The sequence below is a fragment of the Pseudorca crassidens genome, chromosome 6, assembly GCF_039906515.1.
Source record: "Pseudorca crassidens isolate mPseCra1 chromosome 6, mPseCra1.hap1, whole genome shotgun sequence".
Lineage (NCBI taxonomy): Eukaryota > Metazoa > Chordata > Mammalia > Artiodactyla > Delphinidae > Pseudorca > Pseudorca crassidens.
Genome location: NC_090301.1, coordinates 33,920,764 through 33,945,153, shown reverse-complemented (window position 1 = coordinate 33,945,153; position 24,390 = coordinate 33,920,764). Strand labels below are relative to the sequence as shown.

Here is a 24,390-nt window from a genome sequence, read left to right as displayed (position 1 = left end):
AACTACTGGTACAGGTCTTCAAGAAAAATAAACTTTTACGATTATAAAACTTTTCAAATAAAAGTTACATTTCCTTTTTATTAGCCATGAAATAAAGCATCTTTCGAGCTAAATTACATTACATTAGACTTATTACATGATACACAACCACTGAACCAGTTTCAAAAAAAACCAAATTTCATATTTCAATTTATTCAGTAAGGAGTCATGAAAAATAATGAAGGTCCTTTTTCCCCCCTTCTTCCCTATTCCCTAAATTAATGTTTAAACCTATTTTGTAACACTAAAGTTATGGCTTTTTTAAAAGCACTGTATACAGTACTTTTAAAGATAATGATTATAAATGCAACTAATTTGAGAAAACAGGAAATAAACACTTTCACCTGCTGGTTTCTACCTCAGCATCTCCTTTGTCATAAAGACAATAATGCTATGGAAATTAATGGTTGAGTATAAATCACAGATACAATTTTAACATTTTCCATAATCCTGAGAAATTCTTCAGTATTATATAATCGAAAAATCAATTCCAAATACATCTGTAAATATCTTATAAAAATACATTTAAAAACAAGAATGGGAAAAATTCTAAATACTAGGTAATTACTCTGAAGGTGAGTTGGCACTATGAAGAGGCTTTGATTCCTCTATCTTTATCAGGATATTCTTCCACATCAGAGGAGAACATCAACTCTGGGAGAGAAGATGAACAAATCACACTCAAAATGATTTCCCAGTATCTCAAAAAGAGTTTTATAGCTTAGTTATAAACAGTCTTTAAATATTGACATATTATATGATAATAGAAAGCCCTCAAGTACAAGTAAGAATTCTTGATTGTGAAATCTGATTTAAAAGGTGAACTAATGACAAATGTACACGTTTTGCATTTTGAGATATACAAGTTTTGAATGTATTATAAACCCTTGAAAAATAAAACATATAATATAATAGAGACAATATAATAACTCTTACCAGGAAATTTAAGTCACTTAGAGAATCCAGGATCATTAGACATCTAAGAGGTCTAATTCTATAGTGATCATGATAACCTAAAATGTAGGACACAGATGCAGTGGAGGACCTGGAACTAAGATGAGGTGTGTGCCAGGATATCTTAAATATGCTACCCTATTTAATCACCATAACAACTCTTTAAGCGAGTATTATCATCCTCATTTTATATTTCCTTTTTTTATCCACATGGAAATGTTATTTGACTCACATGACCCTAAAAGCAGGATTCTGGAAATATTTAATAAGTAACACACACTTTGTGATTTAGACTGAATACTACACAAGCCAGCTGCATGCAGCTTTAATCCCAACCACAGTGCAGAATGTTATTAGTTGACATTTCTACATTTAAACTATTACTTAGCATAGACACATAATTTATTAAAATATCAGGAAATACAAAAGAAGAAAACCTTAGGAATTAACAAAATGAAGTCGCCTGATGTAAGCATTAGATGAAAAAATCTTTGAATGACTAAAAACTATACTGAGTGAAAGAAAAACAGCAAAATACTTAAAGCCTAAGAAGATTTCTTTTAATACTTTAAATATATCCAAAGGAATAATTAGTGAACAACATGAGCAAAGGTACATTTATGAATGAAAATACACAAGAAGATCACATTTTTTGTCTTGGTTTTTACAAATGGAAATGTTGAAAAGATTCTCAGTTCCAAGACTTCTGAGACATAGGCTATAATCAGTTGGTCAAACTGCAGTTAAATGCTCAGGATGTTTAACCAATCAAGAATAAAATAATAACCAAAGTCCAGAAAATATCAAAGAGATTCAAGGGTGAAATTGTGGAACATCTGCCAGGAAATACAACTTACAATACAAATACTAAGCAGTTCCCAAAGCAGTGCTGAGAAGACTAACAGTTTGCTAATGTGACTCTTCTTCAGGTGTTCCAAGAGGGGTCTGAGGATAGAGATTAGCAAATCTCACTTCAGCCTGGGCACACTGAAGGTAGGATTACTAAACACTTCATTAGACAACGAGGGGTTAAGATTTTGTGGCAGGTAGAGGAGGAGGTAAGAATAAATTCACTTGAATATGTGTCTAACAGAGGCTAATAGATGAAGCATGATTTATTTCACATTAAGAGATACTTTGATCAGAAAAAGACTAAGAGAAACGAAGAGCAAAAACTTCCTATAAAATACCTGAAGCGTTCCAAGAGAAGAAATGCCTCCAAAGTATGAGACAGGACCACAGAAGCCCCTCATGAAGTATTCGATACTTCAAGACTACAGCTCTCCTACACACTCCTCCCTGCTTCTCGTGGCATTCTGTTTCACCACTTTATTATTATTCTTCTTAAGTTATTTTACTTTAAATATATCTTTGTTATTGAAACATTGTAAGCTATATCCATTAAAAGAAGATTTATAAAGTCATTACAGAAGATTTTATGATATACTATTTTTTCTTTAATACATACCTTCACTAAGATCCATGCCTGGCCTATAAGACAAAAAAAGCCAAGATAATCCAACCAGAAGGGCCACCACCAGATTCACCACAATCCATGGCTGGAGAACCTGTTCCTCAACTCCTTCTGCCCTAAAGGTACAGAAATACTCATTAGAAATGTCTTCATTTTGGTCCATATATCCAGATATATCTATTTTATAAACTTTAAACAAAATGAGCAGTCCTCACCCAGAGGAATAACAAGCATAAACTATAACTTCCCTATAAAATAACACCATATATATCATGAGAACAAAGGTTCAAATGTTATTGAATTCTAAACAGATTTACTTTGTACACAGATGTAATGGAAATTTACTGTTGCCAAAGAATTTTTCTAAGTTTCCCTTCCAACTACTGTTAGTGCTACTCTTCAATCATTCCTTTCTCTCTTAACCTCAAGCCCCTAGCCACTCTCTTCAAACAAGACTGCCCCTCTAAGTTTTGTGAAGTGGGATCTCAGCCATCCTGTCACTCTCATGGCTGGCCACTGATCGGCGGAAGCAGACTCTCCCTAGTTCACTCTCTTTCTTGGTGGTTTCCTCTTTCTTGCTTGGTTTCCTGATTCTATCCCAAGGTACCCACTCCCATCACTGCTCTGCGGTATCAGGCTCCCTGATTGGGGGTGAGGATGTGGTGCTCCCCCAGTTCACCATGTAATGATTTATTTTAAAACCATAACTTCAGAGATTTAAAACAGATTTTTTTACAAAACATTTCATTAGAAATGCAGGAGTATACAACAATAGTTACCCATTAACCAATTGAATAGGGTTTTTTTTGGCCATAATTTTGGTAATAAAACAGGGCCCTCAATATTATTTATAGATGAAAACAAGTAAAAGAGTGAAAGGATAAGAATAGCACCATTACTCCCATCGTTGCTGTTATTACAATCAACAATTACTAATGCTACTGTGAATTCTTACCAGAGGCTACCATTAACAGAAGAAGGTGTGTAAAGGTGGATTCTGTCACTTGTCATTTGTTGACTCAGAGATAATATAAGAGCAGTAAAGTACACTGAGAAAAAGACAAATGAATTACTAATAATGTATTTTTAACAATTATTTTTAATTAATTAATAAAATTAATTAAAATTAATTATTTTTAACTTATAGATTACTTTAAGATCAAAAATAATCTGTACTTTGGGGAATGATGATACAAAAAAAATTTCACTTAGTCAATTTCAATAGGCTGGATAGTCTTACATTATTTTTCAAGAATATAGGTAGAGAAGGGTGTTTTGATGCTTACTATTTCATCATTAGGCTGACAAGAACCTAGAAGATCTTTTAAGAAATTAAATGACTTACTCAAGGTCCTAAAATTAGTTTTATTAATATTCTCATAATTAGAACAAAATTTATTCCAAATTATCAAAAAGATATAAAATAGTATTTGTTACTAAAATGCCCTATCAGCTCAATCTGTTTAATGTTAAGTAGAAAACACAAAAGTTAAATATTAAGCAATACAGAATAACAAGCTTTTAAAAGTTATTTAGATAACCTCTATTAAAAAATAATTCTATCAAAATTATGCCTACCATGGTTTTTTAATTACAAATTCCGCTGAATATCTATATGTAATGTTTATAAGTAGCAATAATATAAAGTCTGTTTTAAAATAAAATTATACTCTTTCTGGTTCAAAGTTACAGAGTTATCAAATTAAACTATTTACTCACAGAAAGATGCTAAAGCTGTTGGATCCAGGGCAAGAAAATTTCGGATGGCTACTGATGTTTTAGCAAAGTCAATCCTAGGAAATACAAAAGCCTCTTGTCACAGTGCAGCTGTAAACATCTTACAAAACTGTACTCTCTGGACAATAGTTTCTTCCTTCTCTATTTTAATGCTACCACATGTGTTGTCTATTACTAAGCTTTAAGTAGCTACAGTTTATACTTAACACACATGAAAGGATATCTTATTTACAAAGGCAACATAAAACATTTAACTAGAAGACTATTTTAGTCATCATTCCTTTAGAGTTAAGAAGAAATAAATTAAACTTGATTGGCAAATTTCATTAGATTCTATTATACCTCTTTCTATTACCCATATTATTGGGTTACACGTTGTTTTTCTTAACGGGTTGAATTGTGTTCCCAAAAAGATATATTGAACTTCTAAACTCTGGTACCTATGAACGTGACCTTATTTGGAAATAGAGTCTTTGCAGATGCGATCAACTTAAGATGAGGCCATTACAATGGGCCCTAATCCAATATGACTAGTGTCCTTACAAGAAGAGAAGACACACACAGAAGAGACTAGACTGTCATGTGACAACAGAAGGAGAGGTTGGAGTGATGCATCCATCTACAAGCCAAGGAACACCAAGGACTGCCAGAAACCTCTGGAAGCTAGGAAAGAGGCAGGAACAGACTCTCCTTGGAGCCCTCCAAAACGGAACCAACCTTGCCCACACCTTGATTTTAGACTTCTGCATTCCAGAACTGTGAGAAAATAAATTCCTGTTTCAAGCCACCCAGCTTGTAGTACTTTGTTACAGCAGCCCTAGGAAACTAATAAAATATCCAGAGTTTTGTCTATACCTGATTCAGGTCATCTGGAAGATGTTTGGGACTTTCTGAGCTGATTATATTTGTATGAAATTTTGGGCTTAGAGTTGATGCTGGAATGGGTTAAGACTTTGGGGGATATTTTTGCTCACAGTAGTCCCATCCCCCACCCCCCAAAAAAACCAGAAACAGAATGGCTTTTTTAAAAAGTCAAAATAATATTAATATTAATTAATAATAATATAATTAATTAATAATTAATTGTTTAATTAATTTTATTTAATTAATAATTAAAATATTAATATAATATTAATAATAATATTAATATAATTCTATTTTGAAAATGTCAGTCAGTCAGGGACACATTTTGCTCAACACTTCCTCCTGAAGAAAAGTTAGAGGGATCTGCAGTCTCAAGAGTCTTACCTGTCAAAAGCTGAAACTGTACTTAGAGCCAAAAGCAAGTAGAGAAGACTCTGGAATGGATATGCTAACGTCTTGTATTGTTGCAGAAGGTTTGAGAGGTTAGAAAGCTCGTCTCCTGCTAAAACATATATCACAACAATATTCCACACAGCACAGCCAGCCAAGAAGCCATGAGAAAAGAGACCAATCATCCTGAATGGAAAAGGGTTTCATTATTATACATGAATGACAAAAGTAAAAAGCTAAAACATTCTTCAAGTCTCTTCACATATAAGAATAAAATTCAACATTTCACAAAAAGTAAAAACAAGTTTTTCTTTTTACCACACTGATAGGCAGATCATTTAACTCTAACTGAATGTTTAAAAACTATACCCACCACCATTTTAAGCTGTCAATTTTGTTAATAGTATTGAACAATCAACACTTTTTTAAAAAAATTATGGAACATTTGTTTTAAGAGAAGTCCAACAAAATCAGCCACCTGAAAGCCCGGTTCACTGACAGTGCAACATCTCTGGTGGTCCAGGAAGGCTTCATGTCCATCGACACGTCTATCTTTTCTGTGGTCTTCATCAACTCTGAGCGATCAGCAGCCTGGAATCGCCCTAAGAACACAATACACAACTATAAACAACTAACAAGAGGGAACCCTGGTTGTCTTTCCTATTATTCTACACTTAAGAACCCTCACACTGAGACTGAAATTCTGCTGTTTTCCTATGTAAAAATTCTCCCTGATTTGGTCCCTATTTCAGAAGGCTCTTTTCTTTCAGTTTATAAAACATACTATTTTTTTATCTTTAAGGAAAGTAAACAATGTCCATGCACTTTCTTCTCAACCCAAAATAGATGTTACAGTAACAGTCTTAGAAATCAATTATATTTAATGAAATACAATAATGAACTTGCAACTCAGAACAAAGTCTGGAAACCCTTAACATAACATAGTCTAAAAACCTCTAATTTAGAGACTTTACAAATATTAAAGTTTAAATCCCAACACTATAAAAGTCAATATTTGAAAACACCTTAAATTTCTTAGGAAAAGATGACAGTTAGTGTAGCATGGCATTCTGTGATGTGAAAAGAAACTGGTTGTTTCATACACTTGTCTTAAGAAGATGCAAGGGACACGGGTTCGTGCCCCGGTCTGGGAAGATCCCACATGCTGCGGAGCGGCTGGGCCAGTGAGCTGTGGCCGCTGAGCCTGTGCGTCCAGAGCCTGTGCTCCGCAATGGGAGAGGCCACAACAGTGAGAGGCCCACGTACCGCAAAAAAAAAAAAAAAAAAAAAAAGAATAAAGAAATGGGTGGGAGTAGAGGGAGATTTTTTAAATTACCCATAATTCCATAACACAGAAACAACCAGCATTAATATTTTGGCATATTTCCTTCTAGTCTTTTTTGTCCTATGCAATTTTCTATAGCTGAAATCAAACTACATGTGTGTATTTATGTTTATTTTTCATTAGAATCTTCCCATGAAGTGAAAAATTCTCCCTAAACATTATTTTTAGTGGTGCAGAAGATTTCATTGTATAGATATGCCATAACTGTCTGAAATCATTCCCCTCCTGTTTTACATTTAGGTTTTTTCCAGTTTTTCACTCTCATGAATAACAATGTGATGATTAGCTTTATGTACAAATTTTTATCCATATTTTTGCTTATTTCCTTAATTCAGATTTCCAGAAGTATAATTCCCAGGTCAAAGGATATCCTTGCATAATTCTTAAAGAGCTCACATTCCAAAACAAAGACCTACTTACGGCTTTTTTCCACAAACACTTTCCCTACAGGCTGGCTAATACCAGTGGGTGCAGTCAGTACAGACTGTTGTTCTGGACTACTTTGCTCATCAGTAATTATGTCTTCATCTTCAACTCCTAGCTCATTGGCATAATGTAATTCTGCTGGCTGGGTTTTCCTATAATCAGGGAGAAAGTAAGAAAAATGGATGATTATTAACTTTTTACAGACCCAAATAAGGAGGTACCTGTGAGTCTCGTGGAAAGAGCCTTGGACTTGGGAGTCACAAAATTTGGTTTTTACTCAAATGGATCAGTTATTAACTCTTATGCACAGCAAGTCATTTTTATTTCTGTGGGCCTCAGTTTTCTCATCTGGAAAATGAAGTGACTGAACGAGATTCCTAAGCTTCTTCACAGATTTAAAATTACATGATTCTATATAGATATTGATCTCTATTTGCAGAGTCACTTCCAAGTACAAACAAGTAATATAACTTCCAGTGAACTTCTTTAAAGAATACCATTATAGGGCTTCCCTGGTGGCGCAGTGGTTAAGAGTCCGTCTGCAAATGTAGCATACATGGGTTCGTGCCCCCGTCCAGGAAGATCCCACATGCCATGGAGCGGCTAGGCCCGTAAGCCATGGCCGCTGAGCCTGTGCGTCCGGAGCCTGTGCTCCGCAACAGGAGAGGCCACAACAGTGAGAGGCCCACTTACCGCAAAAAAAAAAAAGAAAGAATACCATTATATTTTACCTGACACTTGATTTCCTATGTTAAAATAAACATTTTTATGTATTGCTAAAAAAATCGTAATTTGAATTCTGTTAACATGAGAAAATAAATAATATAGCCTATTTTATTAATATTACCTTTAATTTTTAATATCTTTAATATGTAATATTTTTATTACTTATACAAAATCTTCTATTTGTGGTCCTCTTCTTCAGAGACAGCTCCTAAAATTTTTTATTTAAATACAATATTTTACTTTTCTCAGCGGGTTTACTCTTTTCAAATTTACCCTTAGATTGGTTTAACTGATATTTTTGTACTATTACTTATCCTAGAGATATACAACTACAAGTATTTAATAAGACTTAGAAGCTGCCATTTGGGAGCTTGAAATTAAGCATCAAGGTATCTCTGTAAAATATTTAGAAGGACAAATAAATTCTTACTTTGTCTTCCTTCGAGGTTTCTGAATAGCTGGCTCCTCAGCTGGCTCCACGTTGATACCATTTTCATTTGGTAATAAAGATGCACTAGAAGTCTTCTTCTGGGTAAAGGCAGTCTCCAGTTCTGAAAATAAAGTAGATTAACTTTTCAAATTACCAGGATGTAAAAAGGAAAGTAATGTACAAGACTTCTGCAAGACAAAAGAACTTTAAGAATTTTAATTGGCCCCCAATTTTTTTCACCATCTTACAAATTCTTAATTTTTAAAATTTTACACCTCTAAACACTCAAGAGAAAGTTTGAAATTGTGATACCAAACAATATAGAAAAAAAAATTAAGTAATCCAACACCCAGGGTGTGTCAGAGATCTCCAAGATTACTTCCAGGTTCTGTGATTCACTCAAAGGATTCACAAGTCAGTTACACTCATGGTTACACTTTATTACAGGGAAAAGATATTAAGCAGAATCAGCATAAAGGAAAAAGCTCATGGAGCAAAGTCCAAAAGAAAACAGGTACAAGTTTCCAAGAGTCCTCTATCAATGAAGTCACACAGGATATGCTAATTCTTCCAGCAACAAGTTGTGACAACACATATATTGCTTTCTCTTCCAGGCAAGCTCATCATACACTCAACGCCCAGGGTTTTTATTGGGAGTGATCACATAGGCACCCTCTGCCGAGCACATACCAAAATTCTAGACTACCAGAAGAAAAGCAGATGTTTAGCATAAATCACATTGTGTGCACAAATGCACAGTGAGCCACCCTGATAGAGAAAGCTTTATATCAATGTAGAAAATTGTTTACCAGCCAAGTTCCCAGATGTCAGTCAAGAGGCCCTCTAGAAAGTAGGCCTGTCCAGGCCTGCTGTGTTAACTCTTTTCTGCACACAAGGTATTAAGTTCAAGTGAGTCAATGGAAGCTTCTAACCCACTAGAAACTCTTCCTATCCGGAAATACAGGAAATGGAATGCCCTCAAAGTCCCGAAAATTCTATTTTAAAAAACACTTACAGCCTGGGCTGGAAATATAATATAAGCAGTAGAGCCTACCACAGACATTCTGAACAAAACAAAAATGAACAAAATTTAAAACACAGAAATTTAGAAAGCTGGACCTGTAGGGGTAGGTACATTTTAGAATGGCAGTCACAAGTACTCTTTGGCCTAAACTTAGTTGGGTCCTGAATTTTCTAAAAAGAGTCATTTCTATTAATACATTTTTTTCATAAATTATATTCATGAATTATAAAAATTATATTTTTTCATGAATTATAAAACTATATAGGTATATTGGTATCCATCTTGACTTTCAAATTTTACCCTAACTGAATTACTAAGAGTAGTATGTCTTTTTTGAATTTTTGAAATTTATTATTTATTTTTATACAGCAGGTTCTTATTAGTCAACAGGGGTGTATACATATCAATCCCAATCACCCAATTCATCACACCACCACCACCACCACCCCGTCACTTTCCCCACTTGGTGTCCATAGGTTTGTTCTCTACATCTGTGTCTCAACTTCTGCCCTGCAAACCGGTTCATCATTTTTCTAGATTCCACATACATGTGTTAATATACAATATTTGTTTTTCTCTGACTTACTTCACTCTGTATTACAGTCTCTAGATCCATCCACGTCTCAACAAATGACCCAATTTCGCTCCTTTTTATGGCTGAGTAATATTCCATTGTATATACGTACCACTTCTTCTTTATCCATTTGTCTGTCGATGGGCATTTAGGTTGCTTCCATGACCTGGCTATTGTAAATAGTGCTGCGATGAACACTGGGGTGCATGTGTCTTTTTCAATTATGGTTTTCCCTGGGTATATGCCCAGTAGTGGGATTGCTGTATCATATGGTAATTCTATTTTTAGTTTTGTAAGGAACCTCCATACTGTTCTCCATAGTGGCTGTACCAATTTACATTCCCACCAACAGTGCAAGAGGGTTCCCTTTTCTCCACACCCTCTCCAGCATTTGTTGTTTGTAGATTTTCTGATGATGCCCATTCTAACTGGTGTGAGGTGATACCTCATTGTAGTTTTGATTTGCATTTCTCTAATAATTAGTGATGTTGAGAAGATTTTCATGTGCTTCTTGGCCATCTGTATGTCTTCTATGGAGAAATGTCTATTTAGGTCTTCTGCCCATTTTTGGATTGGGTTGTTTGTTTTTTCAATATTAACCTGCATGAGTTGTTTATATATTTTGGAGGTTAATTCTTTCTCCATTGATTCGTTTGCAAATATTTTCTCCCACTCTGAGGGTTGTCTTCTCGTCTTGTTTATAGTTTCCTTTGTGGTGCAAAAGCTTTTAAGTTTCATTAGGTCCCATTTGTTTATTTTTATTTCCATTACTCTAGGAGGTGGATCAAAAAAGATCTTGCTGTGATTTATGTAAAAGAGTGTTCTTCCTATGTTTTCCTCTAAGAGTTTTATAGTGTCTGGTCTTACATGTAGGTCTCTAATCCATTTTGAATTTATTTTTGTGTATGGTGTTAGGGAGTGTTCTAATTTCATTCTTTTACATGTAGCTGTCCAGTTTTCCCATCACCATTTATTGAAGAGGCTGTCTTTTATCCATTACATATTCTTGCCTCCTTTGTCATAGATTACTTGACCATAGGTGCATGGGTTTATCTCTGGGCTTTCTATCTTGTTCCATTGATCTATGTTTCTGTTTTTAGGCCAGTAACATATTGTCTTCATTACTGTAGCTTTATAGTATAGTCTGAAGTCAGGGAGTCTGATTCCTCCAGCTCCATTTTTTTCCCTCAAGACTGCTTTGGCTATTTGGGGACTTTTGTGTCTCCATACAAATTTTAAGATTTTTTGTTCTAGTTCCATAAAAAAAATGCCATTGGTAATTTGATAGTGATTGCATTGAATCTGTAGATTGCTTTGGGTAGTATAGTCATTTTCACAATATTCATTCTTCCAATCCAAGAACATGGTATATCTCTCCATCTGTTGGTATCATCTTTAATTTCTTTCATCAGTGTATATAGTTTTCTGCATACAGGTCTTTTGTCTCCCTAGGTAGGTTTATTCCTAGGTATTTTATTCTTTTTGTTGCAATGGTAATTGGGAGTGTTTCCCTAATTTCTCTTTCAGATTTTTCATCATTAGTGTAAAGGAATGCAAGAGACTTCTGTGAATTAATTTTCTATCCTGAAACTTTACCAAATTCATTGATTTGCTCTAGTAGTTTTCTGGTGGCATCTTTAGGATTCTCTATGTATAGTATCATGTCATCTGCAAACAGTGACAATTTTACTTCTTTTCCAATTTGTATTCCTTTTATTTCTTTTTCTTCTCTGATTGCTGTGGCTAGGACTCCAAAACTATGTTGAATAATAGTGGTGAGAGTGGACATCCTTGTCTTGTTCTTGATCTTAGAGGAAATGCTTTCAGTTTTTCACCATTGAGAATGATGTTTGCTGTGGGTTTGTCGTACATGGCCTTTATTATGTTGAGGTAGGTTCCCTCTATGCCCACTTTCTGGAGAATTTTTATCATAAATGGGTGTTGCATTTTGTCAAAAGCTTTTTCTGCATATATTGAGATGACTATATGGTTTTTATTCTTCAAGTTGTTAACATGGTGTATCACATTGATTGATTTGCATATACTGAAGAATCCTTGCATCGCTGGGATAAATCCCACTTGATCACGGTGTATGATCCTTTTAATGTGTTGTTGCATTCTGTTTGCTAGAATTTAGTTGAGGATTTTTGCATCTATGTTCATCAGTGATATTGGTCTGTAATTTTCTTTATTTGTAGTATCTTTGTCTGGTTTTGGTATCAGGGTGATGGTGGCCTCACAGAATGAGATTGGGAGTGTTCCTTCCTCTGCAATTTTTGGGAAGAGTTTGAGAAGGATGGGTGTTAGCTCTTCTCTAAATGTTTGATAGAATTCACCTGTGAAGCTCTCTGGTCCTGGACTTTGTTTGTTGGAAGATTTTTAATCACAGTTTCAATTTCCTTACTTGTGATTGGTCTGTTCATATTTTCTATTTCTTCCTGGTTCAGTCTTGGAAGGTTATACCTTTCTAAGAATTTGTCCATTTCTTCCAGGTTGCCCATTTTATTGGCATATAGTTGCTTCTAGTAGTCTCTTAGGATGCTTTGTATTTCTGTGGTGTTTGTTTTAACTTCTCCTTTTCATTTCTCATTTTATTGACTTGAGTCCTCTCCCTTTTTTCTTGATGAGTCTAGCTAATGGTTATCAATTTTGTTTACCTTCTCAAAGAACCAGCTTTTAGTTTTATTGATCTTTGCTATTGTTTTCTTTGTTTCTATTTCACTTATTTCTGCTAATATTTATTTCTTTCCTTCTGCTAACTTTGGGTCTTGTTTGTTCTTCTCTCTCTAGTTACTTCAGGTGTAAGGTTAGATTGTTTGAGATTTTTCTCGTTTCTTGAGGTAGGCTTGTATAGCTATAAACTTCCCTCTTAGAACTGCTTTTGCTTCATCCCAAAGGTTTTGGATCGTCATGTTTTCATTGTCATTTGTCTCTAGGTATTTTTTGATTTCCTCTTTGATATCTTCAGTGATCTCGTGGTTATTTAGTAACGTATTGTTTAGCCTCCATGTGTTTGTGTTTTTTACATTTTTTTTCCCTGTAATTCATTTCTAATCTCACAGCATTGTGGTCAGAAAAGATGCTTGATATGATTTCAATTTTCTTAAATTTACTGAGGCTTGATTTGTGACCCAAGATGTGATCTATCCTGGAGAATTTTCTGTGTGCACTTGAGAAGAAAGTGTAATCTGCTGTTTTTGGATGGAATGTCCTATAAATAACAATTAAATCTATCTGGCTTATTGTATTATTTAAAGCTTCTGTTTCCTTATTTATTTTCATTTTGGATGATCTGTGCATTGGTGTGAGGTGTTAAAGTCCCCCACTATTATGTGTTACTGTCAATTTCCTGTTTTATAGCTGTTAGCAGTTGCCTTATATATTGAGGTGCTCCTATGTTGGGTGCAATTATATTTATAATTGTTATATCTTCTTCTTGGATTGATCCCCTGAACATTAGGTAGTGTCCTTCCTTGTCTCTTGTAACATTCTTTATTTTAAAGTCTATTTTATCTGATATGAGTATTGCTACTCCAGCTTTCTTTTGATTTTCATTTGCATGGAATATCTTTTTCCATCCCCTCACTTTCAGTCTGAATGTGTCCCTAGGTCTGAAGTGGGTCTCTTCTAGACAGCATATATGTGGGTCTTGTTTTTGTATCCATTCAAAAAGCCTGTGTCTTTTGGTTGGAGCATTTAATCCATTCACGTTTAAGGTAATTATCGATATGTATGTTCCTATTACCATTTTCGGTTTGTTTTGTAGGTCCTTTTCTTCTCTCGTGTTAGAGAAGTTCCTTTAGCATTTGTTGTAGAGCTGGTGTGGTGGTGCTGAATTCTCTTAGCTTTTGCTTGTCTGTAAAGCTTTTGATTTCTCCATCAAATCTGAATGAGATCCTTGCTGGGTATAGTAATCTTGGTTGTAGGTTCTTCCCTTTCATCACTTTCAGTATATCATGCCACTCCCTTCTGGCTTGTAGAGTTTCTGCTGAGAAATCAGCTGTTAACCTTATGGGAGTTCCCTTCTATGTTATTTGTCGTTTTTCCCTTGCTGCTCTCAATAATTTTTCTTTGTCTTTAATTTTTGCCATTTTGATTACTATGTGTCTCAGCGTGTTTCTCCTTGGGTTTATCCTGTATGGGACTCTCTACGATTCCTGGACTTGGGTGGCTATTTCCTTTCCCATGTTAGGGAAGTTTTCGACTATAATCTCTTCAGATATTTTCTCTGGTCCTTTCTCTCTCTCTTCTCCTTCTGGGACCCTTATAATGTGAATGTTGTTGCATTTTATGTTGTCCCAGAGGTCTCTTAGGCTGTCTTCATTTCTTTTCATTCTTTTTTCTTTATTCTGTTCATAGCAGTGAATTCCACCATTCTGTCTTCCAGGTCACTTATCCGTTCTTCTGCCTCAGTTATTCTGCTATTGATTCCTTCTAGTGTAGTTTTCATTTCAGTTATTGTACTGTTCATCTCTATTTGTTTGTTCTTGAATTCTTCTAGGTCTTTGTTAAGCATTTCTTGCATCTTCTCGATCTTTGCCTCCATTCTTTTTCCAAGGTCCTGGATCATCTTCACTATCATTATTCTGAATTCTTTTTCTGGAAGGTTGCCTATCTCCACTTCATTTAATTGTTTCTCTGGGGTTTTATCTTGTTTCTTCATCTGGTACATAGCACTCTGCCTTTTCATCTTGCCTATCTTTCTGTGAATGTGGTTTTTGTTACACAGGCTGCAGGATTGTGGTTCTTCTTGCTTCTGCTGTCTGCCCTCTGGTGGATGAGGCTATAGTTCTGAAGGCTGGAAGTCTGAGATCAAGGTGCCAGCATGGTTGTATTCTGGCGAGAGCTTTCTTGCAAACAGATGTCTTTTTGCGTGTCCTCACAAGGCAGGGAGAGTGAGTAAGTGTCTAAGAGAGTAGTTTTAATTCAACTATATTTACTGCCAGTAATGAAATAAATTGTAGAGTAGGTAAAGCTGTCTTAGGGTCATTTCTGTCTCTCTTTCCTTTTCTGCCCTCTTCTGCCCACTCCTTCTCCTCTTAGTGCCCCCAGGCACTGTGGTATCCCATTTCAACTTGCATCTCAAAACTGTGCTCCATTCTCCTAACTTTTCTAGTTCCTGCCCTCTACTCCTATAATTCTTTCATCTAATAAGGATCTACTATCTTCTAAGAAGCAAGGAATTAGTCAGGGAAACTATTTTGTAATAAACTATTCCTCGGGGCTGATGTTAATAGGAGAGAGCTAATCTCCCAATCTTTGTTCCTTCCTTTGTTTTACTCTAACAAAATCTATTTTCTTTTTTCTAATTATTATAAAAGTTATATACATAAAATATATAAAAATTAATAAAACATAAATGAAGAAAGAAAATTTTTTTAAATCATACCTAATTCCTCCTTCTAAAAAACCTACCACTGTTGACACTTTGCTATAGCCTTCCATTCTTTTTACATATGTGTTTGTATATACATATGGTCTGGATTGTATTGTGTCCCCCGGAAAAGATATGTGCAAGTCCTAACTCTCAATACTTGTGAATGAGATTCTAGAACTAGGGTCTTTGCAGATGTAATCAAGTTAAGATGAGGTCATGCTGGAGTAGGATGGGCCCTAAATCCAGTGATTGTTGTCCTTAGAAGAAGAGCAAAATTTGGACACAGAAACACAGGGAAAAATCTGAAGATGGAGGCACAGAATGGAGTTATGCTGTCACAAGCCAAAGAATGCCAAGAATTATAAACAACCACCAGAATCTAGAAGAGGCTAGGGTGGATTCTTTCCTAGAGCCTTTGGAGGGAGCGTGGCCCTGTGGACACCTTGATTTTGGACCTCTATCCTCTAGAACTGTCAGAGACTAGATTTCTGCTGTTTTAAGTCATTCAGTTTGTGGTAATCTGTTCCGGTAGCCCTAGGAAATTAATAAAACATATTTTACCAAAATGGGACCCTTTGATACATACTATTTTATAATCTTTGTTTTTGACTTAACAATATATTACTGATGGCTTTCCATGTCACTATTTTACTTTAACAATCCTTTTAATGAGTACTTGGTTTCTATTAAATGGGTAAAACATGATTTATCTAAGCAGTATCACATTGTTAAATATTTGGTTATTACCAGTTTCTACTCTTATGTTACAGTTAGCATCCTTTAATTACTGTAGTCATTGTAGTTACTTCTATTCCTATAAGTTCAGATAGGCTATATCAATTTATACTTTCTATCAGTGGTGCACGAGTATACCAATTTCTCACCAATACTTTTATATCCAACAGTTTGGGATTTTATAATCTTTAAAAAGCATTGCCAGTTTGATAGCAAAATAATGATATAATATTCTGTTTACCTTGTGAATAGTGCTGAGACATAGTGAGACTCAAAACATGTTGGCTTTTGCTCCATTACATTGCTGTTAATACAGAATTTTTCCTTTCCCCACTAATCTCAATGTCCATTCATAATATACCAAATTCATATACATACCAAGATCTGAACTTTCTGTTTTGGTCCTGAATTTGCACTCCTTCTCATAATCTGTACAGATACGCTCAAAAGAGATCCTCTAAAATATTCCTGACTTAACCCATGGGAATTACTCTGGCGATAAAAATTTTAAGCAAAAAAGAAAAAACTGGGATATGGGTGGGGAAAAATAGGAACAGACAGGTTTCTAATCATACCCCCAAAATCACAACTGCTGTCACAACCTAACCTTAGTTTCTTTACATACCAAGAGGTAGCTTCGTCTTCTTCTGTCTCCTTTGAACAGGAGCTTCTTGATGTTCTATGGGGTCTTTAGTTGGTGGCTCACTGCCCTCAGGTGGCCTGTGAACAGCAGTCTGAACAAGACCTTCCAAAGAAGCACTAGCTACAGAGAAATGGAGTTGGAAAAAATTGGGGTAACTTGAGCAGAGATTACTAAGTCTTAAAAATATAGGGAAACGGGGAACTGGAATGTTTCCTATATAATAACCTCTTCTCTTACAGAACTAATTGTGCCCCAAATCTTGATTTCCTCCCTCCTCACCTGTAACTTTGGGCTTTAAGTTGGGAAAAGAAATAAATGAGGGAACAAGGAAGAATGAGGAAGCAAAAAACCAGGGGGCTAGAAAGAGGAATAAAAGAAAGGCAGGAGGAAAACTGCTTCTGAACTTTCAAAAAGGTGAAAATGTAATGGAAACTGTCACCATAGGGAATGCTGTCTTATGCCTTGAGAATTATCAGCCTGTATATAGTTTAGTCCTTCATTAATAAATTAACACACAATAAAGTCATCACAGATAACTGGAGTTAACAGACTACTTAAAAATCTCTTCATCTGATCATTTCAATCTCTCCCCTCATCAAATCTTTGAACAGATTTCGACCCATTTTGGCAGATTTGAATTTTACTTCATTACATTCACTACATTGCTTCTTCACAAAAGAAGAAATACAAATGAGTGAATAAACAAATGAAAAGATGCTTAACCTCATTAGTATTCAGAGAAACGGAAACTAAAATAAGCTACTTTTTGCCCACTAAGTTGACAAAAAGAATTGAAAGATTGATATTTTCCAATGTTCTCAAGGATTTAGCAAATGTGACACTCAAACTCTGTTGGTGGCAAGAAAATAACAACTCCCTTGAAGGCAATTTAGCAGAAATTTATCATATTAATAATGTATAGGTCCTTCTGTCTAGCAGTTTTACTGCTAGCAATCCATCCTATAGAAATATCTCTTCCCCACCACCTACTATTTTATGCAGAAGAACTGCAAATTGTAGGAGTGAAAAATTTGAAGTACCCTAATTGAAAAACAATTTTAATAAAAGCCTAGCAATACACCTCCTTTTTTGTCTAGAGCACTGATTTTTTTTCTCTTTTTTATAAGAAAAAAAGCTGGTAGCTGGGATAGAGCCCTACCTCTGCTACTCCAACTCAGTCTTTATTGCATCCTTCACCAGTGACCTTTCTAAATCCACATGTACATGTCTGTACTTAATTGTGAGTATATTTTTAGGGCCTAGCACTTCAGTATCTTTGTGAATCTAAGTCTCTCTGCCTCTCTTTTCTTTTTGTTGCATATCTGTATGTCTTTCTCTATGCATCCATTTCCATTTCTCTCTTTTCCTCCACCCACCATGTATTCCGCCATTTGTTAGGCAATGATAAGCTAATACAAGTTTCCAACCAGGTATAAGGTATGATCAGCTACGAGCTTTAGGAAGTTCATCCAGCAGTAGTGGGCAGGACCGACTAGGGTGGAAGAAAGCTAGAAGTACAGAACAATGTTGGAGGCTACCCCAATAGCTCAGGTGAGAAGAAGAAAGGAGCTAGGCTAACTATGGTTGTCGTGACTGGAAATGACAAGGGGAAAGAAACATAAAAGATACTACAGAAGAAGCAAGCTTGTGAGAGGCAACAAGTAGAGTGAAGCGACCAGTGAGAGGCGACTGAGGTTTCCAGCCCCAGTCACTGGGAGAGTGGGGGTGGGGGGGGCATTAAAAGAAATTTGTAAGTAAGCAGTAAAACTTGATTAATTGTTGAAAGTGATGATAAATTCTGGACGTGCTGAGTTTGAGTTACTGACAGAACGTCCAGGATTATCAGTGAATCGGACCAAAAAAGTTCACAGAACTTGCTCATTATTGGAGCTTTAATACCTGGATGATACGGCCCTGCCTTCAGACTCATCTTCTAATGCAGAGACTCTCTGACTGAAATGAGGGATCCAAGAACCTTGTGTCTCTAAATCCAGTATCCTGTTCAAGGGTCTGGAACCAATCATAGCTCAAGACAACTTACGTTATCTAGGGATGAAAGACCTCGAAGAGTCCAAGAATGTTGTGGAAGTAAGATCCAGGGCAGCATAACCCTTTACTACACAAATGTTTCTAGATACTCTTCAGGCTGCCCACTATCTTGTCCCTCACTGCCACCAAGAATCCCACTGCTTCAAAGTAAACTGGATTCTATCCTTAACACAGCAGTGACTTGGGACTGGGGCCTGGCCTCTCCCTGATCTGTGAATGTTTAGCATGCCTGAGGTCCTGGGAAAACTTGTGATCCCACACAACAGAGAACACTTCTTACCTAGCGTGGTTTTTGTTCTGGGCTTCTTTTTCTTAGGACGACTAAGTGGAATATCATCTATAAAACAGAAAGAACAACAGAAAAGGCTGCCTAAAATTCAATGCAGGGAAAAGTCAAAGGGGAACTTTTAGTAGGGAATACCTTTCCCTCTTTTCCCCTGGGTCCAGCCAATTTCTAGACATTAGGGGAAGAAGGCAAGAGACTGACAAAGTCAAAGGGAGCCCATAGTACAGTACCGGTAGCTCATGGCTGGTCAGTAATGTTATAAACTGTGACAGAAAGTGGGCTCACCAAATATTCATCTGATCCCCTACATTTCCCAGCCCCCTTGCACTTAGGTGTGGCCTATGACTGGTTTTGGCCAATAGGCTGCAAGATGAAGTGATCTGTGCCATTTGGGGGCCAAAACATTGAAAAAGCCAGTGAGTAACCCTCCAGCTTCTCCTTCCCTTGCTGTGGCAACTGAGAAGGTCTCATGTTAAGATGGCAGAACCACAGCATGGAAGCAGCCGGGATCACTACATCATTAGTGAAGAGGTAGAGAAAGGTAACTGTCCTGGATTGTTGCTACAATGGACTTTGCATTAACCAGAAAAACCCCGTATAATATTAAGTAACTGAGATTTTGGGGTTAGTGTGCCATAACCCAGCCTATCCTGATGAAATGAGACAAAGGAAGATGTAGTCCCTATTACGGAACTAAAATCTAGCCAACAGTTATGTTCTAGGTGACTCCATTCAGGGATGAATGCTTTTTAATTTATAAGGTCAAATATCAGCCACATAACTAGTGTTATATATCAACCATCCTTTAAAAACGGCAGTCATAGGAGATTACTATGATAAAAAATTGTAGCATTATAAATTATACTATTCAGATTCAAGTTTAAGAGAAAATGAAGGAATCAAACTAACTTTCAAACACCAAATACTGTATTTAGAAAGTTTTACATTAACAGTGAACTAACTCACCTTGATTAGCACTTTATATGACACCGACCAAATTTAATCAGGACAGAGACAAAAAGAGAAACTCTGTTAATTAGAAATCTATTATATTGTTAGACTGAAAATTGACTTAAATCATTACAAACTTAAAATAAAATTAGCTTTCACACAAAATCAGCTGGTTTACAAACTAGCTTATTAATTATCAGTAATAAGCTGTTTAATAAGACTAACAAAGTAACCCCAATAGTTTCTGAACCTACATATACATATTCCCTACTGTCTATTAATAAAGTGGATTAAACAGATTAAGAACTCTTATTTTGTCACTGATTAAAATCAGCTTAAACTCTGAGGAAACTATTCTAGCAAACAAAAGAGGATCAGAATTCTGATAAACAAGACATTAAAACATTAAGAATGGATCCATTATCCTAACATGTGGACATTTAGTCTCTGAAACAGAGCATTTAATTATAACTGTTATCTTGATGATTCAAGAATTATTCATCTTTAAACTTTCAGGAAGTCTCTTCTGAATTATTATAATTGTGTAAAAGTACTAGTCAATTTTTCTCACTTTACTCACTTTGCATTCTTAAAACTCAATAATAAAATTACTGTAAATTATTTTTACCTTGGCACAGGTGGAAGAGCTCGTGGAGGACGCTATGGGGAAAAGAAAAAGAAAACTTCTTGTAAGTAAAAACCTTAGAGCATCTTTACTTCATGTATTTCAAATTTTTGATAATCCTATTCGTCAAGTGAAACCCAGGAGGTACTGATGAGAATCAGATGGGCAATTTTAATTTGTCCTATCACTTCTGAATTTCATATAAAGTTCCTTCCTTCCTATATTCCTTAATGTCTACAGACCAGGCTCTGTTCTAAGCATCAGGGATATAGTAATGAACAAAACAGAGGGATCCTTGCTCTTATGGAACTTACATTCTAGTGGTTAAGTATTAGACAATAACATTAAGTATATATATATTTTATATATATATATATATATATATATATATATATATATATATATATATGGAAGAGAAGAATGAGGAGTGCTACTTTAGTTAGGAAAAGTCTCTCTTTAGTTAGGAGATATTTGAGTTGAGATCTGAATAAGAAAGGAGCCAAAGGGGAGCAAATACAAAGTCCTTTATGGGAGATTGGGCTTAGAGAGTTCCAGATAAAAGAAGGCCAATAAGGATGAAACACAGTTATCAAGGCATGGGCAGATTAATTAGGAAGACAAAGGGAAGGAGCCTGGATTTTTTTTTTAATTGGGGTATAGCTGCTTTACAATGTTGTGTTAGTTTCTGCTGTACAGCAAAGTGAATCAGCCATATGTATACATATATCCTCTCTTTTTTGGATTTCCTTCCCTTTTAGGTCACCAGAGAGCACTGAGTAGAGTTCCCTGTGCTATACAGCAGGTTCTCATTAGTTATCTATTTTATACATAGTTGTTATATATGTCAATCCCAATCTCCCAATTCATCCCATGTGCCCCTTCCCTCCTTGGTGTCCACTCGTTTGTTCTCTTCGTCTGTGTCTCTATTTCTGCTTTGCAAATAGGTTCATCTGTACCATTCAAAATGGATTAAAGACCTAAATGTAAGACCGGACACTATAAAACTCTTAGAGGAAAAGATAGAAAGAACACTCTTTGACATAAATCACAGCAAGATCTTTTTTGACCCACCTCCTAGAGTAATGAAAATAAAAACAAATGGGACCTAATTATACGTAAAAGCTTTTGCACAGCAAAGGAAACCATAAACAAGATGAAAAGACAACCCTCAGAATGAGAGAAAATATTTGAAAATGAAGCAACTGAAAAGGGATTAATTTCCAAAATATACAAACAGCTCATGCAGCTCAGTATCAAAAAACAAACAACCGAATCAAAAAATGGGCGGAAGACCTAAATAGACATTTCTCCAAAGAAGACATACAGATGGCCAAGAGGCACATGAAAACATGCTCAACATCACTAATTATTAGAGATTTTAATTCAATGGGAAGCAAATGGAGGTTTTAAGCCACATAGTAACATACTTTTTAAAAACATACTCTGAAACATACAGTGTGAAAAACGCATTTAGGGCAGAAAGAAAAAAAAACTTATAAATGCTATTTTACATGAATAAGAAAAGTGTTTGCAGTTCAGAGAAATTACAGTTAAGTAGCACTCTGGAATCTTTCAAAATAAAATACTAACAAAAATGCCTAGAAGTCAGTTTAATGTTCCAAGTATCTCAAGCTGCTTGCAAAGGACATTGATTTAAAAAGGTTAAATTTTAAACACTCGTAGTTTGTTCCACAACTGTCCCATTTACCTATCCATTCATTCAAAAAGTGTGTTAATACAAATGCTAAAAGATTAGGACAAGGCCAGCTGTCTTAACACTATCCAGTTGTCAAAATTCAACCAGCAAAGAAGGACAGTTATTGCTCTATCTATCTACAAAGCGGTATCGTTCTAAAGATGCTATGGACCGCCTTCTCACCAAAGACTCAGTTCACACGATAACTCCACATTTCAAAAGTCCCGCAAAAATGACGTATCATCCATCCAGAAACCCAACCTCGACACTCCTCAAAAGTAGGACGGCTCAACTGAACCAAAAGTAACTAAGGCTCGCTTACCACCTGCTTCTTCCCCATTCCGTCTAAAGCTGGGCTACCTGGGAGCCGCTGACTCCCAGCTGCGGGTCGCTCACACCCCGCCCGGGTTCACACCCGCCCAGCGGGCCCCGCGCACAGGCGCAATGCGTCATCGAACTGCGCCGCAGAGGCCGCTCTGGCCCGCAGCCTCCTCCATCAGGGTGGGAGCGAGGGGGAGCGCGGAGACCTGGTGGGGCTTTTCCAGTCTACTCCTGCGGAAAAGGGGGCGTCGGAGTCAGGGCTGACATGCCCGGGAGGAGAGACTCCAGCGGGTGCGGTGTAGCAATCACGATTTTTCCATGGTTTCCCAAGTGGTTGCGGTGATTTGTTCGAGGGAAGTGAGAGAAGCCCAGGATTAAAAGTCCCCGCTGGCAAACGGCTCTTTCCCGGGCGGCTAAATGCCCTCCGGAGGAGTCGATAAAGAGACCCTCTGTGGCAGGCCCCGGACCCGCAGGGGAAGGGGCGGCAGCAGGGTGAGGCGTCGTCATGGCAACATGCGCACTCAGGCCCCCGGAAACTTCAAGCCTGGCTCCTCGCCCAGCTCCTGGAGTTCGGGTCCGGCCTTGGGAAGAACTTCCCGCCCCCGACCCCCAGCCCTATCCTGTGAGCGCCAAATGGGCCGATGCGCGCGCTCCCCGAGCTGGGCTGTCCCCTTCTGGTCCCCAGCATGTCGGTGTCCACTCCGCCCCAGAGGCAGCGGCAGCGGCCAACGCGCACCTCACCGCTCACCGGGTGGTCCTCCTCCACCCGGAGCCCCGAGTTCGCCCTCATGGCGCTGTGCCGGCCTGGCTCTCTCGGCGCAACAGCCGCCGGCCGGAGCCTGGCTCCCCGCTACGCCGCCGCCTCCGGGACCTGCGGGAGGCGGGGGCTTCGCGGCGCCTGACTAAGCCACCGCCCCCGGGCCGGGTCTCCGCCTGCCCCCGCTTTGCCAAGCTCGGCGTTCCGAGGCGTCGGAGTTACTCACCCGTTTAGCCACCACGCGCGCGCCCGCGCGCGCGCGCGTGTGTGTTGATACAGGCAGTTCTCAGATTCTCTCCAGTTGCGCGCGCGCGTGTGGGTGTGTGGGTGTGGGTGTGTGTGTGTTGATACAGGTAATTCTCAGATTCTCTCCAGTTGCTTGTGTGTGTGTGTGTGTGTGTATGTGTGTTGATACAGGCAATTCTCAGATTCTCTCCAGTTGCTTATCCTCCATCCAAAGAAGCACGGCATAAAATCAAATCCGGGGTCACATGAGTGTTAAAAATGACTTAATTTTCTTCGTTTTGTTTGGTCGGGTTTCTCAGAAAAATAACACTTATTCACTTTAAATTTAAAAGCTACAGATGTTTTGAAGCATACACTCTGTTTTATAGTTAAGAAAGAGCAGAGGGATGGCATGGATGTGGAAAAAGTTAGGGAATGATGCAGAAGATGAACAGATACTAGGGCAAGTTTAGCGACTGGAAGTCTCAGACTTTAGGAAGTAAGAAAAACAAGACTTCGTGGAATAACATCCTCATCCCGTGGTTTTCTCAGATGTTGGTCTCTAGCACTAAAATCCATTGCTCTTTCCTAATTTAGGCATAAATGTAGATACTGGCTTTTGGGAAAATTAATGATTGTTGCAGCCCTGATCAAAAGAATACTTTTTCCTTGCAGCCTAATGTGTAAAATGAGAGCAGTGCTGTTTCCGTAAGTTTTGATGTTAGATGTGAAATGTGTATAT

The 24,390-nt window shown here is 37.1% G+C and overlaps 1 protein-coding gene across 7 annotated transcripts; it reads right to left on the bottom strand.

Moving 5' to 3' along the window:
- Window positions 1–159: 159 nt before the first annotated feature.
- Window positions 160–23,600, bottom strand: TMEM237 (transmembrane protein 237). Of its 7 annotated transcripts, XM_067741000.1 has the most exons (14): window positions 23,403–23,549; window positions 22,668–22,897; window positions 20,653–20,684; window positions 20,040–20,050; window positions 19,068–19,124; window positions 16,721–16,858; window positions 8,386–8,506; window positions 7,224–7,381; window positions 5,937–6,060; window positions 5,453–5,644; window positions 4,187–4,260; window positions 3,423–3,516; window positions 2,462–2,583; window positions 160–693 (listed from the first exon to the last, which is right to left on the bottom strand). In XM_067741000.1, exons 2-14 carry the CDS (start codon window positions 22,683–22,685, stop codon window positions 626–628), a joined length of 1,209 nt encoding a protein of 402 aa, XP_067597101.1. In that variant the 5' UTR covers window positions 22,686–22,897; window positions 23,403–23,549; the 3' UTR covers window positions 160–625. The 7 variants fall into 7 exon arrangements, 5 of the variants coding, with proteins under 5 accessions (XP_067597101.1, XP_067597099.1, XP_067597100.1 ...); XM_067740998.1 differs by lacking the exon at window positions 22,668–22,897 and having other exon boundaries at window positions 23,403–23,596; XM_067740999.1 differs by lacking the exon at window positions 22,668–22,897 and having other exon boundaries at window positions 23,415–23,596.
- Between the last annotated feature and the right edge of the window lie 790 nt (window positions 23,601–24,390).

Bases quoted from the DNA above. Each gene is read 5' to 3' on its own strand.
- TMEM237 (XM_067740998.1), bottom strand. From the start codon at position 23,456: ATGAGGGCGAACTCGGGGCTCCGGGTGGAGGAGGACCACCCGGTGAGC. The intron at 5,645-5,936 runs GTGGCTGATTTT...TTTTCCATTCAG, and splicing joins TCAGTGAACCGGGCTTTCAG to GATGATTGGTCTCTTTTCTC. The intron at 2,584-3,422 runs GTAAGAATTCAC...CTGTACCTTTAG, and splicing joins TCTGTTAATGGTAGCCTCTG to GGCAGAAGGAGTTGAGGAAC.